Source organism: Mobula birostris, chromosome 15 (assembly GCF_030028105.1).
Source record: "Mobula birostris isolate sMobBir1 chromosome 15, sMobBir1.hap1, whole genome shotgun sequence".
Taxonomy (NCBI): Eukaryota; Metazoa; Chordata; class Chondrichthyes; order Myliobatiformes; family Myliobatidae; genus Mobula; species Mobula birostris.
In genome coordinates, this window is record NC_092384.1 from 59,896,220 (window position 1) to 59,919,690 (window position 23,471).

At 42.1% G+C, this 23,471-nt stretch overlaps 1 protein-coding gene across 2 annotated transcripts in view; it reads left to right on the forward strand.

Annotated features, from left to right (window-relative positions):
• LOC140210683 (solute carrier family 66 member 2) overlaps positions 1-23,471 on the forward strand; it is a 113,463-nt gene that overhangs the window by 80,431 nt on the left and 9,561 nt on the right. For both annotated transcript variants that reach the window (XM_072279870.1, XM_072279869.1), the window contains exon 4: positions 3,659-3,875. In XM_072279870.1, the coding sequence (XP_072135971.1) occupies positions 3,659-3,875 (217 nt within the window). The remainder of the gene's footprint in view (positions 1-3,658; positions 3,876-23,471) is intronic.

Consider the following 23,471-nt stretch of genomic DNA (forward strand, 5'->3'; position numbering starts at 1 on the left):
GTCATAGCTTCTCAGACTGTAAAATGAAGGAGAGATTGATTGAGAGGGGACTGATTAAAGAGTGGGGAATCACTTTGTCAGTTGCTTCAAATTCTGATAAGGTTCAGCACCATCATTCTCCATGGTATGGGGTGTGAGGGATAAGGAAGTGGGGAATGGAAGGTTAGAGTGCTTTTCTCCCATTCTCATTGGAAGGTGGATGATATGACATGCACAATTGGCCGTGTGTGCAAGCTGAAAGATACTGATTTGAGGCTTGCATTAGTGCTGAGGGTGAAATGGAACATTTAAACCTGATGGTTGGTGAAGGCATAATCGACCAATGTCTGGGGCACTGGTGGGATGTGGCACTTGGAGGTGTGATGGGTACTAGCCTCCATAGTATTCATGACATCTTCAAGGAATGGTGACTTAGGAAAGTGGTGTCTATCTATCATTAAAGACCCCCATCTTCCAAGACATTCCCTCTTCTCATTGTTACTATCAGGAAGGAGGTACAGATGCCTGAAGGCACAAACTCAGCAATCTAGGAACAACTTCTTCTCCTATGCCATCCAATATCCAATTTCTGAATGGACATTGAACCCGTGAACACTACCTCACTACTTTTTTATTTCTGTTTTTAAACTACTTGTTTTAATTTAACTATTTAATAGATATATATCAGTTTTTTTCTCTATATTTATCGTCTTTTATTGTATTTCTGCTGTAACGTTAACAAATTTCACAACATATGCTAGTGATATGAAATATGATTCTGATGCCTGGTGCTGTAGTTATGGCGTTGACTTCCTCCACTGCCTCCTCCATACCATTCCCTCAATGCGCAGGTGGCAGTTTACCTTTACCTCTCCTCGAACAGACTCCACGCTGCCCCCAATCGTGGTGCCTGTTCATTTCCATGACCAGACATTATTGACGGTACCACTGGACCCCAACCCACACAGCAGTCACAAAATGGCTTGTTTTTGACTGATTTAGACCAACTTTAATGTAATATTATCCATTCATAGATCTGGTTCCTGGTAGATTCTTACACTGTCGACATGCAGATATTGTGGAAACCACAGGCAAGATGCATTTTACTTCCATTCCCATCTGCACTTGTAATGATTAAAGATAAAGATTAACTTTATTTGTCATGTACATTGAAATACGTTGCTTGTATCACATCAAATCAGCGAAGATTGTGCTGGGGCAACCCGCAAGTGTCACCACAATTCTAGCGCCAGCAAAGCATGTCCACAAGTTACTACACCTAAAGTCTGATTTATACTTGTGTGTACGGGCTACGCCGTAGGCTTGGTTTATACTTTTGCGTAGCCCTACGCCGTAGTGAGCATGCGTAGTTGTGTCTGCATTGCTCTGCAGTTCACCGCCAAAACGCTAGTTGGCAGTGGGGTTTCTATGCCACTGTGTTGGAGTTTCTTTGTGAGAGACATGGCCGAGGAAATGCATTTCAAATACTTTCAGATGTTGGCAGGTAGATTTGACAATTTGATTCGTCGTCTCCAACCATTTATTTCGCATCAGTGTACAGACATGGCGGAGAAAAGCAACCAAGGAAATGCGATGCTGCCAAGCGGACCAATCACAGTTGTTGCGGTCTGCATCGCCGCAACACGTGAGTTACATTTTTGGGGAGGTGCACGTCACCCTACGGCGTAGCGTATGCGGTACCTACGGCTTACATTTGATGCAGAAGTATAAATTGGGCTTAACTCGTATGACTTTTGGAAAGTGGGAGGAAACTGGGGCACCTAGAAGAAACCCACACAGGCTTGGGGAGAACATACAAACACCTTATAGACCATGGCAGGAATCAAAACCCAGTCAGTGACCGCTGGCGATGTAAAACGGTTGCGACAACTATTACACTACCATGCTGTTCTGTGTGGTTTAGTTGTACAACAAAATTCCTGTGCCCAGCCTCTAATAGCCAATTTAACATCCTACAGCATAGATCACCATCTCTAATATCTAAAGAATGTTTAAATCTTTACTGGCTTTCAGTTTGAAATATTAAATTTGTAAAGGTACACGGTAACATTTTGAGATTCTTTTTGAACTTCACAGGATATAACATTCGCCACTGAATTGGCTGTGAATCTTCATAGTTAACTGACTCTCTGAAGCAGATCAAATGCAACATCTTTAAAATGAAAGGAACAATAAGGCTAATTTTCCAATTTCACTGCAGGGTAAACGTAAAGATCTCCTCATTAATTTTAATGGCTAGAAAATAGCAGCCTTAGGTGTGCAGCTTCATTATATGAGCTCTGTTCATGAACCAACTGCAAAGCAAAGAAAATTTGCCTTTGTCTAATTTGGCAGCTTAGCTGTACTAAAAAATGCTGTGTTGGCATGGTTTGTCTTCTTGTTTTGTTCTTTTTTATTTAAAAAAAACCCTTAGGGATGTGATTATGTGTACCACTTGTTTCCTTAATAAGGAAATGGTGTTGTTCAGAAATGAATCACATTTTCTGTGTTTGAAGTCTTTGTGGCTGTTACTGAATTTTAAAATGGACTCTGTTTCTTAATCCTAGGAAAAGCACGGAGTTTGTTTCTGCTCTTGGCTAGTTGTTTAAAGTTTCTGTTGTTGTTCACTATGTATAGGAACTAATTTAGCTTGAATATAACTCACTGATGTATTCTTAGTCTTTCCTCTCTTCTATCTCTTCTCTGTTTCCTTGCTGTACTATACAGCATTGAACTTTCATCTCCTTAGTTCTATAGTCACTTCCAATGCAAAAGCTCTCAGTAACTATTAACCACAGAAGTGGAAACTTTTATTTTACAGGATCAATAGTTGCTGAAAAGTCATTTTGGCTTGTTAATTGTGCTTAAATAAGTATTTGCAAATATTCTTGAGATTTTCTTTGGGAATGAACAGTGCTACTGATTGAGGCAGGAACATTGTCAACATACATGATTAAATTGCACAGGAAGAAGAAAGTTTGGAGAATATTGGGATAAAAGTAAAGGCATCCGTTAGTCTTGCGAGACCATGGATCTGCGCCTGGAAAGTCTTCACTCTCCAGGGCGCAGGCCTGGGCAAGGTTGTATGGAAGACCAGCAGTTGCCCATGCTGCAAGTCTCCCCTCTCCACAACACCAATGTTGTGCAAGGGAAGGGCATTAGGACCCATACAGCTTGGCACCAGTGTCGTCGCAGAGCAATGTGTGATTAAGTGCCTTGCTCAAGGACACAACACATGTTGCCTCGCTGGGGCTCGAACTCACAACCTTCAGGTCACTAGTCCAATGCCTTAACCACTTGGCCACTTGCCCACACTTATATTGGGATGGGGAGATAAATTATGATAGGAATCATTTGCTCATTATGGAGAGTAAACAATGTGCACTGGTTGGAGCCAGCAGCCTAGTTCCTTGCCTATTATACACAGATAAATCTTTACAGCTGATAGGTCATGACGCAAAGGGGAGGTTTACACATTTTTTTGTATGTTATATGTCCATGCATTTCCTCTGCCAATTCTGTGATATTTTTAATTTAAGTGTACTATTTCCTTTCTTTCAAATAATAAAGATTACCTTGTGCTATTAATGAGAATGGTGATAAAAATAAAAAATGGTCATAAACTGAGATTCAGTGGAGCTGTGGCTAATCAAAACCTTCTGTTGCTTTTTCCACATAGATTTTGATCCCAGATATTTTTGGGCCTGGAGCCGCTTTCTTGATTACATCCAGTTTTGTTTATCCTTTACTGTGGCGTGCCTCTTTGTGACGTACCTCCTAATCGACTCTCAACTCTTTGTGGAAACTCTTGGCTTCTCGGCTGTCCTCACTGAAGCCATGTTGGGGTTGCCTCAGCTTTGGCGGAACTTCAAGAACAAGTCAACAGCAGGGATGAGGTGCGTAAAAATGTTCTCTCAAGTTAAAACTCGAATATTTAGAATGTTGCTACAAAGAAGAGGCGTGCCTTATGTTAAAATGTAGCATAGAGGTAGCAAAGACATTGTCTAAAGCAGCAGGGGACCACTCACTTCAGCAAGGTAGTCATGATCTCCTGGAACCCAGCAGTAGAATTCCAGCTTCACTATCCCGGGAGATCCGTAGGATAATACTTCATTGAAATGGACGAACCTACACTTAATGCAGGTTCATTCATTTCAATAGGGAAAAATAGCTGCCAGAAATAGAATTAAATTTCACATAATTTATATGTTTTTCTTAAATTAATTGAGTTAATTTAGATGTATTAAATCTTAAATTAAAACAAGCAGTTTCTAGTGCTTTTAGTCTTGTTAGTTGTTGAATTTTTTTAGTAGTTTTGTAATATATTTGAATGTTTGTAAACTCAAGCTCCTTACAGTTCTGACATAAAGAAGGTTGTGGTTTACTCTGCCATCAGAGTATAAGTTGCCATGCAAGTTGATAGGGTGACTAAGAAGGCATGTGGTGTATTGGCCTTTATTAATGGGGGATTGGGTTAAGAGCCATGAGGTAAGGTTGCAGCTCTATAAAACCCTGATTAAAGCACATTTGAAATATTGTGCTCAGTTCTGTCACCTCATTATAGAAAGGATGTAAAAGCTTTAGAGAGGATGCCGAGATTTACCAGGATGCTGCCCGGAGTGGAGATCATGTCTTATGAGGGTAGGATGAACGAGCCAGGGCTTTTCTCTTTGGAGCGAAGGAAGAGCAGGGTTGACTTCATGAGGTGCACAAGATCAGGGGTCCCCAACCTTTTTTGCACTGCGGACCGGCTGACAAGAGGGGGTGTTCAAGTAGGGTTGCCAACTTTCTCACTCCCAAATAAGGGACAAAAGTAGCAGTCAAATACGGGACACTTGTGTTTACCCCGAGAAAGACTGCCATGACCATGAAGCCTTGCGCGGGCACCTGTGTCGCATGTGTGACGTGCGCATGCGTGTACGTGCTGATTTTTTTCTACAAATCGGTTTTGGCTTAATCTTCCCGATTCTGTTAAGTGAAACTACACTGTACATACATTATTTCTACTTTATATAGGCTGTGTATTTATCAAATCATTCCTGCTTTTACTATATGTTAGTGTTATTTTAGGTTTTATGTGTTAGTTGGTATGATTTGGTAGATTATTTTTTGGGTTTGGGAATGCTCAAAAATTTTTCCCATATAAGTTAATGGTAATTGCTTCTTCGCTTTACGCCATTTCGGCACAAAAGGTTTCATAGGAACGCTCTACCTTAGCGGGGGAAATACGGGACAGGGCGGTCCCATATGGGACAAACAAATTTAGCCCAATATACGGGATGTCCTGGCTAATACAGGACAGTTGGCAACTCTATGTTCAAGTTCAACAGTGCATGACAGGGAATGAGGAAAGGTGCAGCTGACTCATGTCGTTTCCTATCACCAAATCATATAGTTTCCTCGCGGCCTGGTAGCACATGCTTTGCGGCCCGGTGGTTGGGGACCACTGCACAAGATGATTAGAGGCATAGATCAAGTGGACAGCCAGAGACGTTATCCCCAGGGCAAAAATGGCTAACACCAGGGGTTGTAATTGTAATGTGATTGGAAAAGAGCTTGGGAGATGTCAGAGGTATTTTGTTTTACACAGAGAGTGGTAATAGAAGCAGATGCATTAGGGCAGGGATTCTCCAACCTGGGGTTCATGGACCCCTTGCTTAATGGTATTGGTTCATGAAAAAGAAAGGTTGCAAACTCCTGTATTAGGGGCATTTAATAAATTCTTGGGCACATGGATGATAGGTAAATGGAGGCTATGTATGAGGAAGCGGTAGGTTGATCTTAGTGTAGGTTAAAGAGCCTGCACAACATCGTGGGACAAAAGGTCTGTACTGTGTGTAGTGTTGTGGAGTTGGACTTTGCCATCACCTGACTGGCCAGACTCCACACTATGGAAGGCTTGAACATATGGACCTTTCTCCAGGTACGTGCAGGTGTGAGATATTGTTCACCACTGGTAGAAGGAAAAATTCACTGTAGAAAAATAGAAACTAAAGCGGACAATTATTATTGGAAAGGTTTAAGTTCAAAAAACATTTATTATCAATGCACCTATACTATATACAACCTTGAGATTCATCTCATTATTTTTGTTTGCCACCAGCAAGTAGTCAGTGTGCTTCATTGGCGCCATCTTAAACTGGAAGTCCTTACAGATAATAGTGAATGATTACTGAATCTGGATCATGCACGAGTGCATTTAATCAAAAATAGCATCACGTGCAAATAACCTTTGATGTTTGTGTGTCCTGTATAATCTTGCACAAGACAGAAAGGAAGATGATTGAAAAATTGTGTAATAAGATTGTAAATACTGTAGGTATTTCTGCATATTAAGGGTACCTACGCAAATTTCAAGAATCAAGAGGAAATACCATAAAATTAATACCAGGGTTTGGGAGCTGTTGAATGGTTTTTCACTGCCAGTTGGTAAACCCAGAGTTTTGAATTGGCGGAGTACAAAAGAGACTGACCTAGATGCTGAAATCTAGGGAAGAAAAGAACATAACGCTCGAAGATCTCAGCAGGTCATGTATCATCTGCGGGTGGGGAGGGGGAAGGTTTATGTTAATATTTTGTTTTGTGAATTGGCTGCCTGTAACATGTGTCAGTAATTTTCTTTTCATTGAATCAATACAAAACTGGGTAGGATATGGAAAGGATCATCTATTGCATCCAGTGCTGCTGCTGCAGCCTCCTCCACATTGGTGAGATCCAACGCAGGTTCGTCAAGCACCTTTGCTCTGGCTGATGCTAAAGGCAGTATTTCTCAGTGGCTCCCCATTTCAAATCAACTTCCCATTCCCATTTTAACATGTCTGTCTGTGGCCTCTTCTACTGCCCTGATGAGGTCAAACTTAGGTTGGAGGAACGTAACCACATGTTCTGTCTGGTAACCTCCAACATGATATGGCATAAACATTGATTTCTCCAACTTCTGGTAATTTCAACCTCCCACTTTCCATTCTGGTTACCCTCTCACCTCTTCTCTTTCTTCCATTATCCACTGTCATCTTTTATTAGATTCCTTCTTTTTCAGCCCCTTAAATCTTCTACCTATCACCTCCCAGCTTCTTACTTCATCCTCCTCACCTGGTCTCATCTATCACCTGCCAGCTTGTATTCTTTCACCTTCCCCCACATCCTTAATTTGATTTAAAAATTACAGTACTTAATTGTTCTCAGATTTACCAAATTTTACTAACCTTGTCTCCTGGAAACTGTGCTGGTTAGGGATTAATATTCAATCAGCCATCACCATTCAGTCTCCATCATTACCAATGTCTATTACCTCGAGTGAGCCACTGTACCACACGTGTGCCTTGGGTTTTCTTATTTATTCATTATTCAGAATGTAAGTGTATGTGGTAAAACCCGTATTTGTTCCTAATTGTCATTGAGAGGGTGATAGTGAGGCAACCTCTTGATCTATTGCAGGAGGAGGTCAGGATCATAGTCAGTCTCAGCTTCTTAATATTGGCCACCTCTCACCGTTTTTGCTCATTGCTGCAGCCAGACTCCATATTCAAGGGGAGGTGACATCATCTACTTTATCTCCTTTCCCCTGGAGCAAGCACAGATACTTTCATGCTTTTTTAAGATTTTCCAAAGTGCAGACAGGTGAAGAATGTGTTCATGTCTTTATAGAGGTTTCATGGCAACCTTTTGCCCAGAGCACTTGGCTATGATGGTAGAGCAGGGGTTTCCAACCTTTCTTGTGCCATGGATCCCTATCAGTTAACCGAGGGGTCAGTGGACCCAAAGTTTGGAACCGCTGCTCTAGGGTATTCCTTTTTGCCCCCATCTACAAGGGAAATGCCTCCCACAGAAACAATCTTTAATAGCTTGTTGTTCTTTCTGACTCTTGAGAGTAACTGGCAGATTATTCCTTGCATTGTGCTATGATGCTCTTGACAGTCCTCCACTAAGACCTTGCCTGCTAGGTGACCTGTTTACAACTTTTAAGAACTTGAAATATACCAGTGGGAAATGCTACAGTGATACTAGCAGTGTACCATTACACATTGTAGACAAAGGGGGATGACATATGTTGCAATCTGGAGCAGCAAACAATCTACTGGAGAAACTCATTGGGTCGAGCAGCAAATGTGGAGGGAAAAGGAATAGTCGCAATGCTTTGGATCAAAAGTCTGCATCAGATCCAAGTGTGGAAAGGGAAGAAAGACTTAGGAGAGGGGCAGTGCTAAGGCAGGAGGCAGGAGGCAAGTGGTAGTTTACTCATTGTAAGATGGCATTAATGACCCATTAGCTTTCTGGTCTTTATGCAGCTTTCACACAAGCAGTGGAGTGTCCCACAATGTTATTTTAGCACCAGAAGTTGGCATTCAGCTGCTTCTTGACCCAATTGTCTTGCTGGCACTCTGAACACTCAGACTCTGAATTTACTGATAGCTGCTTGCTGTCCATATTCCGCATGCCTCTGAACTTCCTTCAACCAAATCTGCCCATCTGGACCTGAGGGCCGGGTCCCAGAATAATGTGAGGGGCTCATTATACACTTTTCACAAACCCTTTGAAAGCGGTGGATGCTGTCTTCAGTTTTGCTGGCTCTTCCAGCTGCTAAGTCTTTTTGATACCCCTGATAAAGAAGCTATGTGTAAGTAATTCAGAATTCAGAATCAAGTTTATTATCTCTGACATATGTTGAGAAATCTGTTGTTTTACAACAGTACAGTAGAGTACATGAATAATACTGTAAATCACAAAAATAATCCCCAGCATATGTGCTGGGGCATTTCAACAAAGTTTTTCTCTGGAGCCCAGCCAGCAGATGGCTGGTGGATGACTCAAATCTTAATCATTTTTTAAAGTGAGAAGTGACAGCAGATTAGTGTGGGACTTTGAGCAAACCACCAGAGATTCAGACTATAGCCACCTAGCCATCTATCTAGTAAATGATTTAAGAAGTCTGTTTTATAGTTGCTTCATATCCTATTTCAGTGTTGGAACTCTCATATTGTTTAATTTAGTGATGGAATTTGGTATGCCATATTAAATGGCTGAATACTGCTCCATTAGTAAAGATAGTTCAAGATCAAGTTCAGTTTATTGTCATTCAACCGTAGACATGTTGAAACAGTGTTCCTGTGGACCAAGGTGCACAACACAGTACATATAACTTAAACACACAGCACATAAAGTAATATTACCACAAATAAATTAAAAAATAATAAGATGCATGTATGTGATAAAAAAGTAAACTGGCGCTTTATACGTGATGAGACCTGGGTGTTGGCAGGGAGTTCAGTAATCTTATAGCCTGGGTGAAGAAGCTGTTTCTCAACCTAACAGTTCTTGTCCTAATGCTCTGGTACCTCCTGCCTGACGTTAGGGGTTAAAGAGATTTTTGGACAAATTGGTTGGATCATGACAATGATAGGCACCCTATATACGCAGCGCTCCTGATAAATATCTTTGATAGGTAGGAGAGGGACCCCGAAGATCCTCTCAGCAGTCCTTGAAACCCTTGTAGGGACTTGCAATCAGATACTTTGCAATTTCCATACCAGATGGTGATGCAGCTGGTCAGGAGAACATCCAGATAAACGCAAGCTAAAAATGTTGAGAATTTGTCGGCAACGGTGGTAGAGGCAGATACGATAGGGTCTTTTAAGAGACTCCTGGATAGGTACATGGGGCTTAGAAAAATAGAGGACTATAGGTAACCTTAGATAATTTCTAAGTAAGTACATGTTCGACATAGCATTGTGGGCCGAAGGGCCTGTATTTTGCTGTAGGTTTTCTATGTTTCTATGTTTCTTGTAACTTTTCAAGTGGTAGTCATTTGCTTTTCTTGGAGAATCAATTTTCTCTTCAGCCCTTCCCAAATTATTACCTAAAATCAATATTGTATAGGTAACCCCCACATTAATACTGTTGGAGTTATTGTTATATTTGCTAACCATTACCCAAAAATCCAAATTACAGAGTAAAATTTAATCTATGTTGGAAAGTAAATTAAAAAAAATAAAGATTGCAAAAGGAACAACAAATTTTTTCTACATTATTTTTAACTCTCATTCCTTGATACACGTGGTATTTTTAGTAGGTTTCTTTTGCCATGTAGCAAATTTATTTTTATGAGCTTTCCATATTATTTACCCTCAGTTGTTTGAAACAGGTCCAGTGAGTTTAACCTAAATGACCACTGTGATTTGCTGTAAGCTATATCATTATCTACATCTGATATTTAAAAGTGTTTCTCTCCATTCAATTGTTACTCCTGTCTCCAAATGTGGCTGCTGATCACTTTACTTTGGAAACTGACAAAGTGGCTGTCTGCCATGAACCAGCAGCTGTGGCATTATCAACACTATTAAGGGAAAATCGTCTGTAGACGTCCATTTACACTTTCAACATGGAATTCAGTGGGATATAGTGTTTCATGTTATGGCAAATTGCAATACAAATGGTTTTCTCGGAATACAGCTTCTCGGTAACATGGGGGTCACCTTTATTTCTTAAACTGCTTGATTATGAAACTATTCAGGCGTTGTGAATGCACAGGAATAGACCTTCAGCCCACGATATGATGCCGAACCAAATACATTAGTAATCAAATGGTCAACTAAGCTAATCCTCTATGCCTACACAATGTCCATATCCCCCCATTTTTCTCACATTCATGTGCCTATCAAAACATCTCTTAAAAGTCCCAACCTTGGCAGCGCTTACCAGGCATCTGCCTCTCAGTGTGTAAAAAAAACTCGCCTGTAACACCTCCTTTAAAATTACCTCCTCTCACTTTCAATGCATGCCCTCTGGTATTAGACATTTTAACTCTGGGAAAAATATACAGTCTGATTACTCAATCTATATCCTTTATAACCTTATAAACCTCTATCAGATCTCCTCTCAGCCTCTACCACTCCAGAGAAAACAACCTAAGTTTGTCCAACCTGTCATTATAGCACATGCCCCCTAATCCAGACAGCATCCTGGTAAACTTATTCTACATGCTTTGCGAACCTTCGACAACATTCCTATAATGGGTGATCAGAACCGAATGCAATCCTCTAGATGCAGCCTAACTAGAGTTTTATAAAGATGCAACATAACTTCCTGACTTTTGAACTCAGTGCCATTTGCCTTCTTGACCACCCTATCAACCTGTGTAGCTACTTTCAATGAGCTATGAACTTGGACCCCAAGATCCCTCTGCTCATCAACACTGTTAAAGGTCTTGCTCTTAACAGCGTACTGTCTCTACTTTTGACTTACCGAGGTGCAACACTCCACATTTGGCCAGGTTAAAATCCATCTGCCATTTCTCAGCCCATATCTGCAACTGACCTATATCCCGCCAATCATCTACACAATCCACAATGCCACCAATCTTTGTATCATCTGCAAACTTATTAATCCACCCATCTACACTTTCATCTGGGTCATTTACATATATCACAAACAGTAGAGGTTCTAATCTCCACAGAACACCACTGATCTCAGATTTTCAGCAAAAATGTCCCTTCAACCACTTCTATGGTAGGGTTTCCCAATCTTTTTTATACCATGGACCAGCACCATTAAGCAAGGCGCCCAAGGACACCAGGTTGGGACCCCTGTTCGATGGGCAAGCCAGTTCGAATCCGAAGGGTCAATTCACCATTGATCCCATGCATATTAATCTACTGGATGAGGGACCTTTTCGGACGCCTTACTAAAATCCATGTTGACACCATCCATAGCTCTGCCTTCATCAAGCACCCTCATCAGATAGTCAGATACTCAATTATGTTAGTAAGACACAACTTGCCCCACAGAAAGTCATGCTGGCTCTCCCTAATTAGGTCATGGTTTTGCAAATGCTCATAAATCGTATCCCTAGGAATTCTTTCCAGTAACTTCCCTACCACTGGCATAAGACTCACCAGTCCATAGTTTCCAGGATTATCCCTGGTTCACTTCCTGAATAATAGAACTACTATTAGCTACTTGCCAGTTCTCCAGGACCTCATCAACTAATCAAGAACTTGTCAACTTCTGCTTTAAATATATCCAATATACTGTACAGAGTATCAAATATACAGTAAGAGTTCAGCAAAAAGTGCTTAAAGGGTTTGGAAGCTAAATGGTATTTCAATTGCATTATTAGTACAAACTTTGTTGATGTTTTCTATTCATGGGAGAGTCCAGAGTGTGGAGACAGAACATCAGAATAATGACTTTGTCCATTTAAGACACTGATGAGTAAGAATTTTTTTCCCCTTAAATGACTGTGAATGTTCGGAATTCCTTACCCCCAGAGCACCACAGAGACTGTATTATTGATTTTGTACTTAAGGGGAATTCAAGAGTTTTGGGAGTACAGGCAGACAGCTCACACATGATCTGTTGAATGGTGGAGCAAACTCAGGCAGCTCTATGGTCTACTCTTTCTTCTATTTCTTACATGTTTTACTTTTTAATTTTTACACCGTCTCTGTGTCCTTGAGGCTCATTCTCGCTTTGCCTTGTCTCCTCGGACTGTTCATACTTCATCCTACCAGATGTGTTTGCATCACACTGCACCTCCTCACTTTCTGCGGTCCACTTCCCATTGCCCTTCTCCGTCTGGTTCACCCTGCTGCAGATCGTTGATGCTCATTCCTTTCTTTCTCAGCTGCCCCTTTTCACCTATGTTCATGCATCTGATTCACCGTGTATTTAAATGGCAGTTAGACCAAAAGAACATAAGACACAGGAGCAGAATTAAGCCATATGGTCCATCAAATCTGCTCCACCATTCAATCACGGCTGATCCTTTATTCCCCTTCTCGGTCGCATTCCTCAGCCTTCTGCACTCTGATGCCATGACCAATCAAGAATCAATCTCCGCTTTAAATATACCCAATGATCTGGTCTCCACAGCTGTCTGTGGTAACAAATTACACAAATTCACCACCTTTTGGCTGAAGAAATTTCTCTGCATCTCTGTTTTAAATGGACACCCTTTCTATCCTGAGGCTGTGCCTTCTTGCCCTAGACTCCTCCACCATGGGAAACATCCTTACCACGTCTACTTTGTCTAAGCCTTTCAACATTCAAAAGGTTTCAATGGGATCTCCCCTCACCCTTCTGAATTCCAGTGAGTACAGGACTAGAACCATCAAAAATCCCTCATATGATACCCAGAATCATTCTTGTGAACCTCCTCTAAAACCTCTCCAATGCCAGCACATCTTTTCTTAGATGAGGAGCCCAAAACTGTTCACAATACTCAAGGTGAGGCCTCACCACTGCCCTATAAAGCCTCAGCATCACATTCCTGCTCTTGTATTCTAGACATCTTGAAATAAATGCTAACATTGTATTTGCCTTTGTCACCACTGACTCAACCTGCAAGTTAACCTTTAGGATGTTTTGCACAAGGATTCCTAAGTTCCTTTGCATCTCAGAATTTTGGATATTATCCGGATTTAGAAAATAGTCTGCACATTTATTTCTTCTACGAAAGTGCATGACCATGCATTTTCCAACATTGTATTACATTTGCCACTTTCTTACCCATTCTTCTAATCTGCTTAAGTTCTTCAGCAGCCATCCTGTTTCCCCACCAGGCAAGTGCCCCTCCACCAATCTTTGTATCATCTACAAACTTGGCAACAAAGCCATCTATTCCATCATCTAAATCATTGATATATAGCATAAAAAGAACCAGTCCCCACACTGACCCCTGCAGAACACTATTAGTCACTGGCAGCCAACAAGAAATGGATCCTTTTATTCCCACTCGCTGCTTCCTACCAATCAGCCAATGCTCTAACAATGTAAGTAACTTTCCTATAGTGCCATGGGCTCTTAACTTGGTAAGCAGCCTCATGTGTGGCATCTTGTCAGACACCTTCTGAAAATCCAAATATATAACATCCACTGCATCCCCTTTATCTATCCTACTTGTAATCTCCTCAAAGAATTCCAACAGTTTCGTTAGACCAGATTTCCCTCAAGGAAACTATGCTGACTTTGATCTATCTTGTCCTTCCAAGTAATCCATGATATCATCCTTAACAATTGATTCCAACATCTTCCCAATGACTGACGTCAGGCAAACTGGTCTATAATTTGCTTTCTCCTGTCTTCTTCCTTTCTTAAAGAGTGAGTGACCTTTGCAATTTTCCAGTCCTCCGGAACCATGTCAAAGTCCAGTGATTCCTGAAAGATCACTACTAATGCCTCCACAGTCTCTACCACTACCTCTTTCAAAACCCATAGGGTGCATATAATGTGGTCTGGGTGACTCATGTACTTTTGGGTCTTTCAGCTTTTTGAGCATCTTCTCCCTCGTAATAGTAACTGCACTCACTTCTCTTCCCTCACACCCTTCAACACCTGGCACACTACTGGTGTCTTCCACAGTGAAGACTGATGAAAATACTAATTTAGTTCATCTGCCATCTCCTTGTCCCCCATTATTATTTCTCCGGCCTCACTTTCTTGCGGTCCTATATCCACTCTCATCTCTCTTTTACTTTTTTATATACTTGAAAAAACACTCACTATCCACTTTGATATTGTTTGCTAGCTTGCTTTCATATTTATTCTTTTCCCCCAGGTGATTCTTTTAGTTGCTCTCTGTAGTTTTTTTAAAAAGCTTTGCAAGCCTCTATCTTCCCGCTAATGTTTGCCTTCTCTTGTTTTCACATTGGCTTTGACTTCCCTTGTCAGCCATGGTTGTACCATTTTGCCATTTGAGTATTTCTTTCTTTTTGGAATACATTGATCCTGCACCGTCCTCATTTTTCCCAGAAACTCAAGCCATTGCTGCTCTGCTGTCATCCTTGCTAGCATCTCCTTCCAATTTACTTTGGCCAGCTTCTCTCTCATGCCACTGTACTCCACCAAAATACTGTTCTGTCAGACTTTACTTTCTCCCTATCAAATTTCAAGTTGAACTCAATCATATTGTGATCACTGGCTCCTAAGGGTTCTTTTACCTTAAGGTCCCTAATCGCCCCCAGTTCATTAAACAATGCCTAATACAGTATAGCTGATCCCTAGTAGGCTCAACAACAAACTACTCTAAAAAACCATCTCGTGGGCATTCAACAAACTCACTGTCTTGAGATCCATTACCAGCCTGATTTTCCAATCTACCTGCATGTTAAAATCTCCCATAACTATCATAACATTGCCCTTTTAACACGCCTTTTCTATTTCCCATTGTAATCTGTGGTCCACATCCCAGCAACTGTTTGGAGGCCTGTATATGACTGCCATCAGGGTCCTTTTACCCTTGTAGCTTCTTAACTCAATCCACAAGTATTCAACATCTTCCAATCCTATGACACATCTTTCTAATGATTTGATGCCATTCTTTACCAGCAGAGCCACACCTTCCCCTCCGCCTACCTTCTTATCCCTCTGATACAATGGTAACCTTGGACATTCAGCTCCCAACTACAACCATACTTCAGCTATGATTCAGTGATGGCCACAATGTCATACCTAACAATCTGTAAAAGTGCAACAAGATAATATTTTGTGCATTGAGATACAACACTTTTTGAGTAGTGTATTTGCTACCCTTTTTGATTCTGCATCCCTAATGCACTGATACTCACCCTGCTGGCTGCAATTTTGACCTATCATCTGCCTGCCCTTGCTGACAGTCTGACTGCATGCTATTTTTGCTTTTTTACCATCTGTCCTATTCTGAGTTCCTTCACTCAGGTTCCCAGCCCCCTGCCAAGTTCATTTAAACCCTCCCCAACAGCTCTAACAAACCTGCTCATGAGAATATTGGTCCCCCTTGAGTTCAGGTGCAACCCATCACTTTTGTACAGGTCATACCTCCCCCAGAAGAGATCCTAATTATTCAAGAACCTGAAGTTCTGCCCCTGCACCAGATTCTCAGTCATGCTTTAATCTGCCAAACAATCCTGTTTATACTCTCACTGGTGCATGGCCCAAGCAGCAATCCAGATATTACTACCCGGGAGGTCCTGCTTCTCAGTTTTTTTGCCCTGTTCTCTAAATTCTCTCTTTAGGGCCTCTTTGCTTTTCCTTCCCATATCTTTGGTATCAATATGTACCAAGACATCTGGCTGCACTCCTTCTCCCTCCAAAATGCTGTGGACACAATTCAAGACATCCCTGACCCTGACACCTGGTAGGCAACATACTATCTCGGTGTCCCGTTCAGGAGGCATGAATGGCGGTGGAAAGCAGGTGGAGCACCACCAAACATGTTGGGTTCTTTCCCTTGTGTGTTTATTTTTTAAATCATAAGAGAGAGATAGGGTCCAGCAGAATGGCTATCATCGAAGCAATAGTTAGAGTCAGAGTGGGAACTTAGAGGCTTTGACTCAAGACGCTTCAACAAGAAGAGGCTGGGGCCAAAGAAACAGGTAAGAAAGGTAGGTTTTCTCATTCATTATTACTGATTTGGTCTTGGTTGCCCATAGTACAGTGCAGGCAGGATGGCAGATATGGCAGTGGAATGCTGCTCCTGTAGGATATGGGAATTCATGGAACTTGATGGTCTCCCTGATGACTACACCTACAGGAAGTGCAGCCAACTTCAGCTCTTGAAAGATCACATTAAGGAGTCAGAGCAGCAGTTGGATGAACTAAGGATCATCCTTGAGGTAGAGCAATTGATAAGACTTTTGATCAGGTGGTTCACCCAGATTACAGAATTCAGGGAGTAGATGGGTGAACACCAAGAGGGATAAAGGGAGAAGGAAGTGAGTTCAGGGTCCCCCTGTGGCCATTTCCCTCAGCAACAGGTATATCCCTATGGATACTGCTGAGGGAGGTGACCTATCTGGGCAATGCAGCGGCAACCAAGCACTGTGATCAGCTCTGAGCCTTAGAAGGGTAGGGTGAAGTCTGGCGGAGCAAGTCATAGGGGACTCGATAGTTAGGGGGACAGGTAGGGGATTTTGCAGCAGCAAAAGAGATGCCAACATAGTGCATTGCCTCCCGGATGCTAAGGTCTAGGATATCTCTGAACAGTTGCAAAATATTCTTGAAGGGGAGGTGAGCAGTCAGAGGTCATGGTATACGTTGGTACCAATGACATAGGCAGGAGAGGGGTAGAAGTCCTGCGCAGTAAGTTTAGGAAGTTAGGAAGGAGGCTGAAGAACAGGACCTCCAAGGTAGTAATCTCTGGATTACCCCTGGTGCAATGAGCTAGGGGAGGTCAGAACAGGAAGATAGCATAGACGAATGAGTGGCTGACAAGATGGCGCAGGGGGCAGGGTTTGAAGTTCTTGGATCATTGGAACCTTTTCTGGGGAAGGGGTGACCTGTACAGGTGGGACAGGTTGCCTCTGAACTGGAGGGGAACCAATATCCTGGGAGGGAGGTTTGCTGATGCTATTGGGAAGGCTTTAAACCAGATTTGCAGTGGGGTGGGAACTAAAGTGAAGAGGCAGAGGAAGGGGCAGTAGGCGCACAAGCAGAGACAGCTTGTACGGAGTTTGTGAGGAAGGATAGGTAGATGATAGAGCAAAGATGCACTCAGCCAGATGGTTTGTTATATGTCTATTTTAATGGAAGGAGTATCCTAAACAAGGCAGATGAACTTAAAGTGTGGATCAAAGCGTGGAACTATGACGTTGTGGCCATTACAGAAATTTAGATGTCATAGGGGCAGGAGTGGCTGCTGAGTGTGCCAGGCTTTTGATGTTTCAAGGACAAGGAGGGAGGCAAAAGAGGTGGGGCGGAGAGTTGCAAATCAGGAATAGTATCATGGCTGCAGAAAAGGAGGAAGTCATGGAAGTATTGTCTACTGAGTCAGCGTGGGTGGAAGTTAGAAACAGGATGGGGGCAATAACTCTACTGTGTTCTTTATAGGCTTCCCCATTAGTAATAGAGACATCTAGGAGCAGATAGGAAGGCATATTCTGGAAGGATGCAATAATTATAGGGTTGTTGTGTTTGGTGATTTTAACTTTCCTAATATTGACTGACATCTCCTTAGAGCAAGGGTTTGGATGGGGTGGAGTTTGTCGGGTGTATTCAAGACGGTTTCCTTACGCAATATGTAGATAAGTCACTAGAGGAGAGGCTGTACTTGATCTGATATTGGAAAATGAACCTGTTAGGTATCAGATCTCTCGGTAGGAGAGTATTTTGAAGGTAGTGATCACAACTCTATCCCCTTTACCGTAGCACTGGACAGGGATAGGAGCAGACAATTTGGGAAAACATTTAATTGGGGTAAGGGGAAATATGATGCTCTTAGGCAGGAACTTGGGAGCATAAATTTGGAGCAGATGTTCTCAGGGAAATACACGGCAGAAATGTGACAAATGTTGAGGGAACATTTGCATGGAGTTCTGCATAGGTATGTTCCATTGAGGCAGGGGAAGTATGGCAGGGTAAAAGAACCATGGTGTACAAAGGATGTGGAAAATCTAGTTAAGAAGAAATTAAAAGCTTATGACAGGTTCAAGAAACTAGGTACTGTTAGAGCTCTGGAAAGTTATAAGATTGCCAGAAAGGAGTTTAAGAATGAAATTAAGGAGAGCTAGAAGGGGCCATGAGAAGGCCTTGATTAGCAGGATTAAGAAAACCCCCCAAGGCATTCTACAAGTATGTGAAGAGCAAGAGGATGAGCTGTGTGAGAATAGGACCTATCAAGTGTGATAGTGGTAACGTGTGCATGGAGTTGGAGGAGGTAGCGGAGGTGCTTAATGAATACTTTGCTTCAATATTCACCAGGGAAAAGGACCTTGGCAATTGTAGGGATGACTTACAGCAGACTGAAATGCTTGAGCATATAGATATTAATAAAGAGGATGTGCTGGAGCTTTTGAAAAGGTATACCCCAGACTACTGTGGGAAGTGAGGGAGGAGATTGCTGAGCCTCTGGTTATGATCTCTGCATCATCAATAGGGACGGGAGAAATAGCAGAGAATGGAGTGTTACAAATGTTGTTCCCTTGTTCAAGAAAGGGAGTAGAGATAGCCCAGGAAATTATAGACCAGTTAGTCTCACTTCAGTGGTGGGCAAATTGTTGGAGAAGATCCTGAGAGGCAGGATTTATGAGCATTTGGAGAGACATACTCTGATTAGGGATAGTTAGTGTGGCTTTGTCAAGGGCAGGTCGTGTATTACAAGCCTGACTGAATTCTTTGAGGATGTAACAAAACACAATGATGAAGGTAGTGTATATGGATTTCATTGAGGCATTTGATAAGATTCCCCATGTAAGGCTCATTCAGAAAGTATAGAGGCATGGAGTCCAAGGAGACCTTGCTTTGTGGCTCCAGATTTGGCTTGCCCACAGAAGGCAAAGGGTGGTTGTAGATGGTTCATATTCTGCATGGAGGACAGTGACTAGTGGTGTTCCACAGGGATCTGTTCTGGGACCCCTCCTCTTTGTGATTTTCATAAATGACCTGCATGAGGAAGTAGAAGGGTAGGTTAGTAAGTTTGCCAATGAAAAGTTGAGGGTGTTGTGATAGTCAGGAGGGTTGTCAGAGGTTACAGCGGGACATCAAGAGGATACTGAACTGGACTGAGAAGTGACAGATGGAGTTCAACCCTGATAAGTGTAATGGTTCATTTTGGCAGGTCAAGTTTGAAGACTGAATATAACACTAATGGTAAGACTCTTGGCATTGTAGAGGGTCAGCCAGATCTTGGGGTCTGTGTCCATAGGACATTCAAAGCTGCTGCACCGGTTGACAGTGTTGTTAAGAAGGCACATGGTGTATTGGCATTCATCGACTGTGGAATTGAGTTCAAGAGCTGAGAGGTAATGTTACAGCTATATAAGACCTTAGTTAGACCCCGCTTGGAGTACTGTGTTCAGTTCTGGTCACCTCATTATAGGAAGGATGTGGATACAATAGAGAGAGTGTAGAGGAGATTTACAAGGATGTTGCCTGGATTGGGGAGCATGCCTTACGAGAATAGGTTGAGTGAACTTGGCCTTTTCTCCTTGGAGCGACGGAGGATGTGAGATGACCTGACAGAGGTGTATAAGATGATGAGAGGAATTGATTGCATGGATAGCCAGAGGCTTTTTTCCAGGGCTGAAATGACTAACACGAGGGGGCACTTCGTTTTAAGGTGCTAGAAAGTAGGCACAAGGGGGATATCAGAGGCAAGTTTTTCCACACAGAGGATGGTGGGTGTGTGGAGTGCACTGCTAGTGATGGTGGTAGGGGTGGATACAATAGGGTCTTTTAAGAGTCTCTTAGATAGGTGCAAGGAGCTTAGAAAAACAGAGGGCTATGCAATAGGGTAATTCTAGGCAGTTTCTAGAGTAGGTTACATGGTCGACACAATATTGTGGGCTGAAGGTCCTGTAATGTGTTGTAGATTTCTATGTTCATGTCCACAGAACCTCCTATCTGTCTGACTGTTGAGTCCCCTTTCATTACTGCTTCCCTCTTCATCCTCTTTCCCTTCTGCACTGTGGATCATGCTCACTGCCAATAACCTGGTTTCCATGGCATTCCCCTGGAAGGTCATCCCCCACAGCAGTATCCAAAACAGTATACTTATTATTGAGGGGAATGGCCACGGGGGTGCTCTGCACTAACTGCCTATTCACCTTCCCATTTCTTCTCCTGACAGTCACCCGGCTACCTGCCTCTGCAACTTAGGGGTAACTGCTTCCCTATAACTCCGATCGATGATCTCCTCACTCTCCCGTACAAGACCGTCGTGAGACAGGTTAGTTTTACCCTACCGATAATGTGTTGCTGCAGTTGTGCTCCATTTAAATCTCAGCTGCACCCAAACCCTCTTACTTACCCCTCCAAATTAAAATACTCAACTCTTTAAAACTCAACATTTGCAGTAAGTGGAAGCAACTATCAAAATCAGGCTTCCATTATTTAATTACACATGTTCTAAATATTACAATTTTCAACAATTTAATACTTACTGATAATCCTCTTAGAAAGTTAGGAATAATATTCTAGAGGAATATTTGCAAGATAGCAGAACAGTAGTGTAGTGGCTGGTGTATCATACAGACCAGCAATTGGGGTTCAGTTTCTGCCACTGCCTCTAAGGAATTTGTACATGTTCCTGTGGCTGCATGGGTTTGCTCCGGGTGCTCCAGTTTCTTCCCCATGTTCCAAAGACATACAGCTGTGGGCGTGCTATGTTGGCACCGGAAACGAGGCAACACCTGCAGGCTACCCAGCACAATCCTCATTGATTGATTTGAGACAAGTGACTCATTTCACTGCATGTTGCAATGTGCAAGTGACAAATAAAGTCATACCGGTTTCCCAGCACTTCTCAGCTTTGTTTAACTATGCTATGCAGTATTTGTAGAAGTAAAACATTAATGCATTGCTAACATGATTGTACTCTTCGTTCACCATTTTACGTCTTTATGTCCTGTTGTAATTCTTAAATGATTGAAGGATATACTAAGGGTTCTTGACAATGCCTATTAGAAGTTGTTCAGTATCATATCTTTCAGTTTCATTCCAGGAAAGCAGAAGAATGACTGAACATTGTATATGAAGAGTATCACACTGAATTGACTAAAGGCAACAGAACTAGTTTGCTGACATACTTGCAGTAGCCACTCTATTGCTCATTAATGCAAATAACTAATCGGCCAATCATATGCCAGCAGAAAAGCATGCAGACATGGTCAAGAGATTCGTTTGTTGTTCAGAATGGGGAAGAAATGTGGTCTAAAGGACTTTGACCGTGGAATGATTGTTGGTGCCAGACAGGGTGGTTTGAGTATCCTAGAAACTGCTGATCTAGTATTTTCATGCAGAACAGCCTCTAGAGTTTACAGAGAATGATGCGAGAAACAAAACATCCAGTGATCAACAGTTCTGTGGTTGAAAACGCCTTGTTAATGAGAGAAGTCAGAGGAGAATGTCCAGACTGGTTCAAGCTGATAAGAAGGCAACAGTAACTTAAATAATAACACATTACCATACTAGTGTGCAAAAGAGCACATCTGAATGCACAACACATAAAAACTTGAAGTGGATAGGCTACTGCAGCAGAAGACCACAAGCATACACTCAGTGGCCAGTTTATTAGGTACAGGAATTACCTGATAAAGTGCCCATTGAGTATATATTCATGGGAACAATGAAAACTGGGTTTTCATTGTGCAATTCATAGGATTCACGCTGACTTAGCAGTTTGGTGCAATGCACACGAAATGCTGGAGGAACTCAGCAGGTCAGGCAGCATAGATGGGAGTGAATAAACAGTCGATGTTTTGGGCTGAAACCCGTCTTTAGGACTGGAAAAAAAGGTGCAAGATGCCAGCAGAAAAAAGGTGGGGGTTGGGAGACAAAGCTAGAAAGTGAAAGATGAAGTAGGTTGATTGCAGAATTGGCTTGACTATGGAAGACTATGGTGGTGGAAGGGTGTTATTCTGACTGGAGGTCCATGATCAGTTTTTCTGCAGGGATTAGTGTTGGGTCCTCTGTTGTTTGTGGCTTGGATAAAAATGTAGATGGATGCATTAATAAGTTTGCAAATAGAACAAAGATTAATGGAATTTTAGACAATGTAGAGGGCTGTCTGAGAATGTCATAGAATATAGATCAGGTACAGAGATGGGGAGAGAAAAATCGCACGTGGAGTTTAATCCCAGCAAGTGTTGCATTTTGGGATGTTAAGCCTAAAGGGGAAGTATGCAGTAAAAGACAGGATCGTTAAAAGTGTTGACGTACAAAGGGCTCAAAGTCCCAGTCCATCGCTCCTTTAAAGTGGCCACAAGTGTGATAAAGAAAGCGTATGGCATGCTTGCCTGCAGTTCATTGGTCAGGTATAGAGTGCAAGAGTAACAATGTCATGTTGCAGATGTAGAAAGTTTTGGTTAGGCTCCTCTTGGAGTACTATGTTAGTGAGATTGGACAAACTTGGTTGAGAAAATCTTGGAAATCCAAGCAACACACACAATGCTGGAGGAACTCAGCAGGCCAGGCAGCGTCCATGGAAAACGTAAACAGTTGACATTTCAGGTCGAGACCCTTCAACAGGACTGGAAAAAAACTGAAAGTGATAATCTCAGTAGCACAATTCACCAAGAGGAACCTAACCAGTCCTGACGAAGGGTTTCAGCTGGAAACATCGTTTGTTTACACTTTTCCATTGACGCTGCCTGACCTGCTGTGTTTTTCCAGCATTTTCGGTGTGTTGCTTGGACAAACGTGGGTTGTTTTCTGTGGGACATCAGAGGCTGAGGGGATATGTGGAAGATTTATAAAAGCATGAGAGGCATAAATAGGGAAGACAGTCAGAATCTTTATTCCAATGTGGAAATGTTGAGTACTATAGGACATGCATTTAAGCTGAGGGGAGATGTGCAGGGCAAGTTTTTTTTTAAACTCAGAGTGTAGCTGCCTAGAACAGGTGGTAGAATCCAATATAACGGTGGTATATAAAAGGCTGTTAGATAGACACATGAATATGCAGAGAACGGAAGGGTATGGATCATGAACAGGCAGGAGAGATGTAGTTTAATTCAGCATCATGTTTGGCACAGACATCAAGTGAGGGCTGTACTCTTCTGTGTGCCATTTCAAAGTCACAG